The sequence below is a fragment of the Bubalus bubalis genome, chromosome 2 (genome assembly GCF_019923935.1).
Source record: "Bubalus bubalis isolate 160015118507 breed Murrah chromosome 2, NDDB_SH_1, whole genome shotgun sequence".
In the NCBI taxonomy this organism is placed as follows: domain Eukaryota; kingdom Metazoa; phylum Chordata; class Mammalia; order Artiodactyla; family Bovidae; genus Bubalus; species Bubalus bubalis.
In genome coordinates, this window is record NC_059158.1 from 149757247 (window position 1) to 149771327 (window position 14081).

General features: G+C 36.8%; 1 protein-coding gene across 43 annotated transcripts in view; it reads left to right on the forward strand.

The window, feature by feature from the left end:
* MAP2 (microtubule associated protein 2) overlaps nucleotides 1-14081 on the forward strand; it is a 301176-nt gene that overhangs the window by 257729 nt on the left and 29366 nt on the right. For 11 of the 43 annotated variants that reach the window (XM_025278148.3, XM_025278150.3, XM_025278147.3 and 8 more), the window contains 5 exons: nucleotides 2412-2663; nucleotides 4414-8169; nucleotides 8386-8592; nucleotides 8766-8900; nucleotides 11727-11788. In XM_025278148.3, coding sequence (XP_025133933.3) covers nucleotides 2412-2663; nucleotides 4414-8169; nucleotides 8386-8592; nucleotides 8766-8900; nucleotides 11727-11788 — 4412 coding nt within the window. The remainder of the gene's footprint in view (nucleotides 1-2411; nucleotides 2664-4413; nucleotides 8170-8385; nucleotides 8593-8765; nucleotides 8901-11726; nucleotides 11789-14081) is intronic. The other 32 variants (XM_044937721.2, XM_044937720.2, XM_044937731.2 and 29 more) reach the window with 12 other exon arrangements.

The following is a 14081-nucleotide window of genomic DNA, read 5'->3' on the forward strand; positions in this document are numbered from 1 at the left end:
GTGTGCCTCCATGTGTGGGTGGGAGGGACAGGAGCCTGTTTTTTCCATATGAAAGTGAAGTCCCTATATCGCTCATGTCCATCCAAATGCCTCAACAATTTATATGGAAGAAGGCTGATTTAAGACATGTGAGTGCTTCTTTTTTTTCTTCGCGGCTTCTGAGAAGGAAGCAAAAAAAGTTCAAACAAGTATGACTTCTTTCTACCCCTTGCAAATATATCAATAGGGAAAGAATGTATCTTCTTACCCAAACCAAAGAAGATGACCCTTAATATAATTTTTCCATATTACTAGAACAGACTTAGAGAGTTAGGTTTCTATTTAGTGCCATGTTAATGTGATAGCCTTTTAAAAGAGAAATAATTGTTTAGGGTAGAATAAATGTTATGGAATGAATTTATTTCTCCAAATCACTTAAACATCTACAGAAAATATAGAGGCTTCCTCAGGTGACTAAATCTTGGTTCAAATAAGTAGAGGTGGGCTAAAATGAAGGAAATGCTCCCAAGCTTTTGTCATTCCAGTCTTTTGAAGGTGGAGACCTTGTGTATAGTAAGCTGTGGAGAGGATAAAATAAGTGGGCAGTGGGCTGCAATTTATCTCATTCTAACAAGGTAGTATTATATAGAAAAAAATAGGGCTAATTTTTTTTTGTTTAGGTAAATGTCATTTTGAAATGGGGAAAAATAACTTGCTTAAGTGAAGAGTTTATTTTTGTATGGCATAATATTTAATGTACAGGCAGATAGTTCCAAGGCAAGAGCACCAATGGTTCAGACATTCTGATAGAAAAATACAATGTATATTGAGTAAACTTAAACGGACTTAAAATAATTAAGAAAAATATGTGAATTTTGAATAAAGAACAGGTGTGGAAATAAACATGATTTATACAAAATGAGAAACTGGAAAGCTAAAAAATTACATGGATTTAGAAAAAATGTAAAATAAATTGATTTCATCCAATAAGGTGACATTAGTAAAGCAGCTATATTAAAAGTCTCTTAGCTTTAATCAAAATCTCTAATTCTATGGCATTGTAAAAATTGCCTTAATAATAAGTTAGAATCTGAATTATTAAAATGTTACTGACATAGTTAAATTACAAAAATGAAAGTATCTGTGCGTTAAATGTGAAGAAATAGTAGCAGTTCTCTCTTTTCCCCATAAGGGCTTTAATGTTTCTCAAAAAATTTCTCTCCTTTCCATCTATAGTCTTCTTCACAGATCCATTTAAACAATATTATGATTGTTCATAGGAATTTCAAAAGAATCATTCATTTGAAGAACTATAAGACAGCTTAAATATTTCCCTCTAATTTCTTAAGCAATAAAATGGGATTTATTTTACTGATATTTGAAGTGTAAATGAGAAACAAATGACAGCATAATTCATGGCTTTTCATAAATTTGTTTTATTACATTTTAATTGTTAATATTTTTCTGTGTGATATACATCTTTGGGGAGGATATTTTGGCAGTTTTGTTGCCACTCAGCTATCTCTCCTTGGTGGTTTTGTTTTGAATTGCAGAAATGAAACTTTATAATATGCACATTTTCTTTCTTTCTTTAGTGTCAAAGAGAACTATACAAGAACTATACTACTGATATTTCAGTGGTTTGAACAATATGATAACAATCGTGTCCCAGAGGTAGACTTTTCTAAATTGCAATGAAATTAACTTTTACCTGGACCTTGTTTTCAAAATATTTTACTTACTTCTTTAAAAATTTTTACATTCTCCAATCATATAATGCAATGAAGGTCAAATTAATTGAGTTAGGTAGTCTTTGGCCTTAAAAATACTAAATAAAGTATGTCTTAAAGAGTGTTAATGGATTTCCTGATAAAGTTGATAACAAAGTGGTTGATTGGATATTATTCTGTGGCCAGGCTTTTTACTCCCAAAGATCCCTTTAGTGAAGTTTGCACGTTTTAAATTAAGTAATCAGGAATTCGTATGTAGGGGCTTCCTGCATTGGAGAAAACAGCACATGACTTACAAACTTAAAGGTTTGTTGCAGCACATCAATGCATCTGTCTTTTCACAACCATCTGTTATCTGGCAGCGCCATCTCTTATTTCCAGCCAGCTTTCCACATTGTGTGCGACTTACTGCCATTTCCACTAAGGGTAATAGAGCAATAAAACCTTTCAGCTCTCAAGTTTTAAAATAAATAGCCTTTTAATGAGACTTTAAAAGGCATCATTATTAGCCGATTATATTTACTAGTTTTCCAAGCAATACATAATGTCCATTGCGTTAAGATATTAATTTGTTCATCCAAACAGTAAAAGAGGTTCTTGTGAGGTCAATAAAATAGAGCTGAAAGCGTTCCTTGAATAATATTTCTGTTGTTTCATATATGTTTCTATGGTCATGATGTCAACATCTTTTTCATCCCTAAGAAGAAGAAACGCTAGAGAGTCCAGTGGCTGAGGAAGAGAAACCTGCCACTCTTCCTGAGAAAGAGTGTGGGGCTGCCAAGGTCTCAGACCAGCCCAAGGGCCTCAGTGAGGGCCAAGTGGAGTCTAGTGCGGAGGCCCAAGTAGTTCCTGCAGACAGCGCCCCAGCAGGGGCCCCACAGGAGAAAAGTGTAAAAGAGGTCACGGTCACGGAGGTGTCTCCAGAAGTAAAAACCCCTTCCTCTGCCGGGGAAGGTGTGTCTTTCTTAGGATTTGCATGTGTTTTGTTGCAAGAGATCTCTCCAGCAGCTTATCAATCTGATGCCTTTCCAATGCTATTCCATCGCTGGGTCGTCTCATGATACCAAGACCCCTGTCTGAGACTTAAAGAGCAAAGAGTGTGGCTTGTGCAGGTGCTGTGTGGCAGCTTGGTTTTCCACTGCTGCAGCTGATTCCTGGTTTTACTTTGCCATGATACAATACGCTTTGCAGCCAGGCTGATGACGCTGTGTGAGCTTTTTTTCCGCCCCCGCCCCCCCTCATCTCAAATGTTTGCCAGTCACATTGCTAATACATGTATATTTTTATTTTTATTTTGGGGGACAGCAATTCATATGCTTTTCTTTCAAACCGTAGAGGTGGATTTTGGCACATTATTACGGGCTTCAATTGTAGAATGGTTTTTGTCTGCAACCACAATGTGCTAATTTTTTTTATGCTTCAGTGAATACTGGTTTAGTTTCCTTAAAAGCACCTGCTGATGCTTCTCGTATCATTTCCTTTCCATGGCAACCAAACCCTTTGATCATCACCATCTCTCTTGAGTTTTCATTCATCTAAACTTTACTAAAAAATTCATAAGGTATTTATTTTCTATTGTGACAAGACAACACACAAGTATTTAAGTTAATGATGATCCATACACTTGCCCTTCAACAGATGACTGAATTTTATTAATTTTCCCCAAATCTTCTCCAGACAATTAACATTTAGGCTTAGTGACCACAATGAAATAACTTTGGCTGTAAAATACAAGTGACACTCTGGAGCCTTTTGAATTGGTGAACAAATAAAAATTACAAAGACTCATTTAGTCTCTGTGAAGCATCTCTAAAGCCAATATTGGTCAGTGCTTCACCTGTTGGTCACATTCCAGGAAATGAGGTCATGACCAAGGAGAAAAAGGCATTTTAATAGTTTACTCTTATTAAAATTTTGTTATTCATGTAACTTCCTAGTATTAACAGTATAATTCAGATTTTCTTACATCTATCATACAGACTAAGTAATGATTAGGATTTAGGAATTTTGATACATGGTAGAAATTGTCTTGTTAATATTTAGGTCATATCAAACAAAGTCTATAGCAATTATTTATTTGTATTCCTGAAATTTAATCTTAGATGACTTCTAAAAGTTTATTCTAGGAACATTTCAATGCCCCCAAAACTGGTCTTGGCATTTGTTAGTCAAGTTAGCTGAAATTATTTAACACATATTATTATAAATTAATTGGCCTTCTGCCTATGGGCTACCAATTCACTTTGCAATGAGAAAAGAAAAAGTTTGGCTGAAACCAATTCTTTTCCATATTTAGATTATAGATTATATAGATTATTTTGTACCCTAATGTTAACTACTTATTAAATTTTCTTTAATTTGTAGTTTTTATCTGTAGAAGGCATATGACATTTTTTTCTACTATAGGACACATCAAGTACTGTTTAGAGAGACCAAACAAACAAAGGAAAAAAGAGTATTCAAAATATACTCTTATTTCAATTTCTGTACACATTAATTCACAGTGGGAGTTTATTGTAGCAATCATACAAATGTATCTCAGTCCTGACATTTTCATTTTAATTTTTAAATGAATAGCATGCTTGCATGTTTCATAGTTTTTCTTTCAAGCCTACCATTCATTTGCCATTTCAAAAAATAATTTTAAGCTTACTGCCTGAAAGCCCTTGCCTATTATGTTTAAAAATCAACCCAATTACTTCAGGTTTACTTACAGCCTCGAAGATGGAGTTTCATGATCAACAGGAATTGACTCCCTCTCCAGCCGAGCCACTAGACAAGAAGGAAAAGGAACCAGAGACAGAAAGTAAGCCTGGTGAAGACCTTAAGCATGCTGCCTTAGTTTCTCAGCTGGAAACAACTAAAACTTCCCCTGATAAAAAGGACGTACAAGGCATAGAAGAAGAAAAAGCACCTCCCACTCTGTTTGGGCACACTCTTGGTGCCAGCCTAGAAGATACAAAACCCAAGACAGAACCAAGCCTAGTGGTACCTGATATTGGCCTTCCTGCAGAGCCCACAGCTGCAAAAGAGCAGAAGGACTGGTTCATCCAAATGCCAACAGAAGCCAAAAAGGACGAGTGGGGTTTAGTTGCTCCTGTATCTCCTGGCCCTCTAACACCCATGAAGGAAAAAGATGTACTTGAGGATATCCCAAAATGGGAAGGGAAACAATTTGATTCTCCCATGCCGAGTCCCTTTCAGGGTGGAAGCTTCACTCTTCCTTTTGACATCTCAAAGCATGAAATAGTTGCAGCAGCATCACCCTTTGCTCCCGCCCTGTTACAGCCAGATGACCAAAAATCTCTGGAAGAAACTGATAGCCCAGCAACTGCCAAAGATAGTTCTAAAGTTGAAGAGCCCCAGAAGGATCAACCTGACAAAATAGCAGAAGCACCAGCCTCAGAGGCAGTTGCTGCACCCAAAGATGCTCACGTTTCAATTGTGGAAGAGTGTGTCCCAGAGAAAGTTTCAGGAGAAGAGAAAGGGATGATAAAGGAAGAGAGTGTGCAGATAAAAGAGACTCCCACCCTCAGTGGACAGGAATCTACACTTGCTGAAAAGGAACCTCACCTAAAGCTTGAAGAAAAACCAACCATTTCTGACAAAGAAGCCATGCCAAAAGAGAGCGAACCCCCAAAATTGATAGATGAAGAAACAAATATAATTCAACCTTCCACCGAACACACTTACTCCAAAAAAGAAGAGAAGGGCCAGGAGCCTCCCACAGATATATTAAAACAGGACTCATTCCCTGTAAGTTTGGAGCAAGCAGTTACTGATTCAGCCATGACCACTCAGACACTGGAAAAAGTCATGACTGAACCAACTGCACTAAGTGAAAAGAGTGCCACCCAGGAGCTCTTTGAAGAAAAAGTTGCTGACAAAGATCATAAGGTAGAAGGAGTTGGAGTTGTAACATCAGCTGAACTTGACATGCCATTTTATGAGGACAAGTCAGGAATGTCCAAGTACTTTGAAACATCCGCCTTGAAAGAAGAAGTGACCAAAAGCATCCAGCCAGGCAGTGATTACTATGAACTAAGTGACACAAGAGAAAGTGCCCAAGAGGCTTTTGATACTGTGTCTCCCATGCATAAAGATGGCGACAAGGCACTTCCAGAAGAAGAACCCCAGCCCAGTGCTCCGGCACAAGAAGCAGGGTATAGCACTCTCGCACAGAGTTATCCATCTGACTTACCAGAAGAACCCAGTTCTCCCCAAGAAAGAATGTTCACTATTGATCCAAAAGTGTACGGAGAGAAAAGGGATCTCCACAGTAAGAATAAGGATGATCTAACGCTAAGCAGGAGTTTAGGACTTGGTGGTAGGTCTGCAATAGAACAAAGAAGCATGTCCATCAATTTGCCCATGTCTTGCCTGGATTCCATAGCCCTTGGGTTTAACTTCGGTCGAGGGCATGATCTTTCCCCCCTGGCTTCTGACATTCTAACCAACACTAGTGGAAGTATGGATGAAGGAGATGATTACCTTCCAGCTACAACACCTGCCGTGGACAAAGCCCCTTGCTTCCCAACCGAAAGCAAAGAAGAAAAAGAACAGGTAAAGGAAGAAAAAGATACTGGAGAGGAAAATGCCCGAATCGAGACATCATGTGAGTCGCCTTTCCTAGCCAAAGATTATTACAAAAATGGTACTGTCATGGCTCCTGACTTGCCTGAAATGCTAGACCTGGCAGGCACACGGTCAAGATTAGCTTCCGTGAGTGCAGACACTGATGTTGCCAGGAGAAAATCAGTCCCATCAGAGACTGTGGTGGAGGAGAGTAGCACTGGCTTGCCCCCGGTCACTGATGAAAACCACATCATCGTTAAAACTGACAGTCAACTCGAAGACCTGGGCTACTGTGTGTTCAATAAATACACAGTCCCCCTCCCGTCACCTGTTCAAGACAGTGAGAATTTATCTGGGGAGAGTGGTTCCTTTTATGAAGGCACTGATGATAAAGCACGAAGAGATTTGGCCACCGATCTTTCATTAATTGAAGTCAAGCTGGCAGCTGCCGGGAGAGTAAAAGATGAAGTCAGTGCTGAGAAGGAAGCATCCCCACCTATCTCTGGTGACAAATCAGGACTGAGTAGGGAGTTTGATCAGGAGAAGAAAGCCAATGATAAGCTGGATACTGTCCTAGAGAAAAGTGAAGAACATGCTGATTCAAAAGAGCATGCCAAGGAAACAGAAGAGGCTGGTGATGAAGTTGAAACTCTTGGATTAGGAGTGACCCAGGAGCAAGCTTCAGCCAGAGAACTGACAGTCTCTAAAGATGCATCACCTGTCATGGCTGAGAAAGCAGAGAAAGGTCTTAGTTCAGTGCCAGAGGTAGCTGAGGTAGAACCGTCCAAAAAAGCTGAACCAGAACTGGATTTGGCTGTGAAGAAAGCTGAACAAGGTCAGTTAGATATTAAAATCAGTGACTTTGGACAGATGGCCTCAGGGCTACACGTAGATGCTGGAGAGGCAGCAGAGCTTAAACTTGAGGCTACCCAGGACCTCGCCCCCTCATCCACAGCCCCTCAGGAGGTAGATGCATTTATGGGTGTTGAGTCCAGCCACTTGAAAGAAGGCACCAAAGTTAGTGAAACAGAAGTCAAGGAGAAGGTGGCTAAGCCTGACTTGGTTCACCAGGAGGCTGTGGACAAAGAAGAATCCTATGAGTCCAGCGGTGAGCATGAAAGCCTCACCATGGAGTCCTTAAAAGCCGATGAGGGCAAGAAGGAAACTTCCCCAGAATCTTCTCTAATTCAAGACGAGATTGCCATCAAATTGTCTGTGGAAATACCCTGTGCACCTGTTGTTTCAGAGGCTGATGTAGCCGCAGATGACAGAGCTGATGTCCAGATGGAATTTATTCAGCCACCAAAAGAAGAAAGCCAAGAGACCCCAGATATTTCCATCACACCCTCTGATGTTACCGAGCGGTTGCCTGAAGCTGCCAGAGCTGAACCAGCAGAGGCTCAGAGCGAGGAAGAAGAGATCGAAGCCCGGGGAGAATATGACAAGTTGCTCTTCCGCTCAGACACCCTTCAGATCACCGACCTGGGTGCCCCAGGTGTCAGGGAGGAGTTTGTGGAGACCTGTCCTGGTGAGCACAAAGGAGTGATTGAGTCTGTCGTGACCATCGAGGACGACTTCATCACCGTCGTGCAAACCACAACTGATGAAGGGGAGTCAGGTGCCCACAGTGTGCGTTTCGCAGCCCTCGAGCAGCCCGAGGTGGAAAGGAGACCCTCACCCCATGCTGAGGAAGAACTTGAAGTAGAAGAGGCAGCTGAAGCCCAGGCTGAACCCAAGGATGGTTCCCCAGAGGCTCCGGCTTCCCCTGAGAGAGAAGAGGTTGGACTCTCAGAATATAAGACAGAAACCTACGAGGATTACAAAGATGAAACCACCATTGATGACTCCATCATGGATGCTGACAGCCTCTGGGTGGACACTCAAGGTGTGCATTATATTTTTCAATTTTCTACTCCCAAGTAAAATCCAGTATCCTAGTAGAAAAACGTTTTTGGTTTTTTTTTTTTTTTTTCCCATTTTAGACATTTTAAAATGTCCCTTTATCTCTTATTTTGCATTTTGTTAGACAGATGGAGGATTTTGTACATTTGTTACTAATGTTGTCGTTGTTGTTGTTGTCATGGTTTGCTCTGATCCACAGATGATGATAGAAGCATCATGACAGAACAGTTAGAAACTATCCCTAAAGAGGAGAAAGCTGAAAAGGAAGCTCGGAGATCATCTCTTGAGAAACATAGAAAAGAAAAGCCTTTTAAAACCGGGAGAGGCAGAATTTCCACTCCTGAAAGAAAAATAGCTAAAAAGGAACCTAGCACAGTCTCCAGAGATGAAGTGAGAAGGAAAAAAGGTTCATTTCACAATCACTTCTTTATCAATGTTTTTGAAGTAATTCATTATTACTCTTTTGTAGAAGAAACTGCCTAACCGTGGTAACTAATGACTGATGAAATTTTGTTCGGTTTTGCTCCAAGTGTGTATTCTTCTCCTGATGGTATGCTTTCTGTGTTTTCTTATTCATAGCAGTTTATAAGAAGGCTGAACTTGCTAAAAAAACAGAAGTTCAGGCCCACTCTCCCTCCAGGAAATTCATTTTAAAACCTGCTATCAAATATACTAGACCAACTCATCTCTCCTGTGTTAAGCGGAAAACGACAGGTGACTGTTCAGTTCTGCAATGTGGCTGGCAAACATAGACATGTATTTTTTTTTTTTATCTCATTACCTTAGCAGCTTCATTTTGTTTTTCTTCCGAGAATCTCAGCAGTCATGAACAATTTCGCTATTAAGTGTCTTGTATCATTATTCTTTTTTTATCCCCTTCCCTACAGAAGAGGTCATGACCATCTGTTTCTTTGTCATGCTCAGACTTAACAGTGATTGTATCTTGGCATTGTGCTCTAGTGTCACGTTCTGGGGATTCCTGTTTTCATTCTGTGTGTTTGGTTAGACGATGGCGATGAATATAACCGTGGTATGCATTCTCATTATTTTGCTTATTTACCTCCCTCATGCTTAAACCCATACGTATTTGTCCTAGTTTCTATATTGTTACTGCCAAATCTGTTACTGATGTTGATGAATTTACTGAGGACCACCAAGAATGCATAGGGATTTTGAGATGGAGAATGAGAAGCAAATCTGGGATAAAATTGTGGTTGGAAAATTACTTTGCTTTCCGATGATGAAAGGAAAAAAAAAAGGAAAAAGAAACTGTTTGGTAATCCCATCAGAGTTTATTTTTCATATCCAAAATTAGCTAGGCTTTCTGACAATATTGCATCTCTTGGTTGACATTTTGTCCTTGGAATTTTCTTAAAATGTGTTGGATTTAAAATACTAAATTCCCCACTATAATGTAGTAGTCAAAAATTTAATAAATTTAATAAACCCCTTCCTCCAAATAGCTCAGAATTTAGGTTTATTTTCTATCTTGCTATCTTCTTATTGTTCTGTTGTCTTCAAATGTACTTTGTTTTTACTGTTTAAATAAGCAGTGGAATAAGGAGCAAAACATGTTACAAATCATAATAAAAGCCCCTATGTAATATCCATAATGTAAACTCTGTTCCTCAATTTCAGTGCAAAGTATATATTTGAAATGTATAATCATATTAGGGTACTCTTAATTATGTTTTATTTTAGTATTGATTAAATGGCACACTTGCAGTTTACAAAGGAAGGTATCAGAGCTTGAGTCAGAAAGCAATATTTTTCATTCCATTATATACACATTAGAAGTGCCTTTACGTAAATCTTTGGATGGCTTTAAAGGATTAGCAGCAGCATTAACCCTTGTAAGAAGAAGAATATCAAGGCATTGATGTTTTATGATAGCTGCTAAAAATTTCAAGCATTTTTAATTTGTGTTCTTCATATAGGAAGTATCTCATGTACTTCCTTCAAGAACTAGTATATGAGGCAGGATTTGAAAGTAGAAGGTTTATAATTATACACAAACCTTGATGATGAAAGTTTAGAATGAGGAAGTAAGAATTATGAATCAACATGACATCTCTAAATTTTATATCTCACTTAGTACATTTTCATTAAACTTGGAATTTTTCTATTTAGAAAAATGCTTCCACGGGCAGAATCTCTTGGTTTGGGCATAAAAATCCCATATGCCATCGAAAAGATGAAAATTATATTAGGATTGTATAATTTCAGAGGAAGTGTCAAATGGTTTGATGAAGTACCCACGTGTCATTGGTATTCAATTTGCCACACTGAGAGTAACTTGCCTTTTTACTTCGTTTATTAAAGGAAATTTAAGACCTCTGGACTAAGTTAGGATCTTGCTCTTTTTTATTCAGATATTAAGATACTCAAACTAAAGGCATACACCAAATGAGTGCCGCTGACTTAAACCAAAGCATATATGTCACAGAAACATGAGCTAAATTATAGAAATAGTAGAGAGCCATAATTTGCACTGCTTCTTTGAAAAAACAGTTTCAGAATCTGTGAATAATCTTACTAGCCAGTCCTAAATAGCATAGAACATATTGTAGGCCACTATTATTTTTGTGTTAGAACTGCATATGGCATGAGAAACCTTTTTGAAACTCATTTGGAGTGCTTATAAGGATAAGTATTTTTTCCTGAGAATTTCTCTCTTGCGAAAGAAAATTAAAGCAAACACACCAGCTTTTTATTTTTTAAGTTCAATTGTTAAATAGGGATAATTTCCCCAAACACAAGGGTTGTGTTCAATTGTGAAAATAGTTAAGTCAAGTCAGGTAAGTTGTCAACAGAAATTATGCCGGACATAATGGAGTTTAAAATTGAAACCAGAGGTATAAAACAGCAGCAAGAAAAACAACAGTAACAGATGTGGTAATAATTTCATACAGGAAGTGCATGTGTAGAACATGGTCTATTTTATTGAACTTGAAATTCTTCTCCTGTTTTCTTGACAAGCTATTTTTCTTCCCTTCCCTTCTCATGTGGCACATTTCATGTCAAACAAATGTGTCTTACTATTATGAAATGCCAGGGGTGTAGAGGAAAAGGGGTTGGCAGACTGTAATAGTTTAAAATATAAAATGCAGAAATATGCCAGTGGCTACATAAAGAAGGTTTGGGAATCTCTGTGAGTATTCTTATGTGATGCCCACCCTAGAACCAAACACTCCCCTTTTCCTTAAATTCTGCAGCATTCGGATAACTGTCCTGTGATTTCCATTCTAAAGGATCTATAGTAATTTAAGGGTACACTGGTAACAGAAAATTACTTGGTGTGCTTATCTGTGCTTTGGTAAACACTGGGTTATAGTAATTAGCACACTGTAGTGGGAGCCACATGCTGTAATATTGTTATTATTCAGATTTCTTTAATTATTGAATTTGAGTCTCAGTGTAAACAAAATCCACTTTACGTTAGTCTGTTGACAGAACTGAATATCCAAAAGGTATGAAAAATGCATTTATGTGATCTTTAGCCACTAAGTGTGGGGTTGTTTGTGTCTCCTCTTTCAACAGCAGCAGGTGCTGAATCAGCTCAGGCTCCCAGTGTATTTAAACAGGCAAAGGACAAAGTCTCTGTGAGTAAAATACCTCTTTCCTTATTCTTTATTTGAAGTTCCCTTTGGTATTAGTGGTAGTGTTTTAATAATTTTAGATAAAATTTAGATTTTCGATATCTACTCTCTTAAATCATTCACTCACCCAGCATGATTCTCGATGGCATTCGAGCATGTCCTGATATCTTCTGGAATGTGATGGTAGCTAGTGAGGGTAGAGCTGGGGTGAAGGCTGCCTCTGTTGTTAGTAAGAAGAAACATATGAAACACCACAATGATATGGAGAAAAATGGAAGAACTCAATTTATTTGCTTTTCATAGAATCAAGATAAACCATTGTAATCAACACCACACTATATTTTACAGCACTTTTTCATTGTTGTTATTATACATTAAGAATGTGAGAATTTTAAACAATGTAGATAAGTAAAAATATATTATTATCTCCTTATCTAAAGATAACTGCAGTTACCATTTTGATGCAAGATATTAATTTTTCTACATATTTATAGGTTTAATAACAAAGATGAAAGATGTGTATCAGTTTTTTAATTATTCACTAAAAATTTTCTATGTCATTAAACATTCTTATACATCATTTAATGACTATATAATGCATTTTATATTTTTACAGTGATATGCTTTATCAGTTTCCTATTATTTGGTATTCAAAGTTTTCTGTTATTTTGGTGGTATTACTGTGGAAATCTTTTTTGGCTGAATGTGTCCATATACATTTCCTTGGTAGTTTTATAATAGTGAAATCATTGTTTCAAGAAGAAAGTCTGCACAACTGTCTTGTAGAAAGGTTCTAGACTTGTATGTGCTCCAGCTGTATATGAACATGCTTGTATTCATTATTACTAGATATTGCTTTTTCTTTATTTAACAAGTGATAGAGATGAAATATTTTGTTGTTTTAATTTGGTGTATTAATGATATTTAGCTTCTTTTATATTTATAAATCTTTTGTATTTCTTATTTTGCAAATTTATTTTTTATATTATTAATCATGTTTTTTAAACTTTCAAAAGACCAAAGACAATACAAAGTGTTTCTTTCTTTCTTACTGAAAGGAAAAAAGGAATCTAGTGAATTTTAAAATTATGACAAATAATTTGAGTGATATCACAATGTTCTGGGTCTTAGACATAATATATAACATGTAAATCACAATTCTTTGTTTAGCTTTCTAAAATCTAATAAAATTTTAAACTTCTACTTTTTGTTTATTATGAAAAACAGGAATTCATTTCTGTGACAGCAGAACCTTTTATATCCTCTTGAAGCCAAGGAGCTTTATGTTGGTTAAAAAATTATTTGTATATCTGATTATTGTATAAATGTTTTCAGACATATTACTGAAAATAAGGCAATCCATTTATTGCATTGGTAATTTTCTTTGACCACGCTGTTATTTCAAGATTTACATCTCTTTACCTTCTATTTCTAATGGAGACTAGTGTATTGTGGTGGTTAAGAGCAGGGCTATGAAACAAACCAGATCTAAGTTTTGAACATTTATTAACTATATATAATCTTTTTCTTCCTGTGTCTTAATTTGCCAAAAATAAGGGGAAGAGTGAAAATTCCTATATAATAAGCACTCTATAGTTCTTAGAACATATTTATTTCAATAAATAGCAGTGGTGATTATTATTATTATTTAAAAAGTAGAACTCTTTAGGAGCAGATACAGAAAGTAAGTCTGAGTTTTCTCCTGACTATAAAAATAATTTTTAAGTATACCCTGTTTGCAAAACCTTTAAGAAATTTTCAAGTCCCTTGGTTTTATTTTGGTTTGGCTTCCTTTTCATTCAGTTTTTTAAACCCCTTAGTACTTATATTTTACATTTTCAAATAAAACATGTATTAAAAACAGATTGTGTTTAAGAATTAGAAATTCAGACTATCAGTAGGTACAAAACAGTTGAGTCAAAACAACTAATGGAAGAAATGAATACTTCCTACCTTGTTATCCATTAAACAGAATTAAAATAAAGTCATTTTCAGAATATATTTTTTTCTCTTTCAAGTTTAAAGTAAAAATGAAAATTCAAAAGAACTAATTAGCATAGAAAAGCAACAGTCAGTGATTTTTTTTTTAATATGAAAGGTTAACCTTTGTTAGAATTTCTGGTCTTAACATCTAACTAGAAAATCAACCATCAAAATCAAGGATCCTACTCAATTTGGTAAGAATTTGCCTTCCAGTGAGGCTGTGAACATAGCACGTTCTGTGCAATGGCTTCAGTTTCTTTTGATTTCATAATGTAATGGTCAACAGTCGTAACAGTTTATGCAAAGAATATAA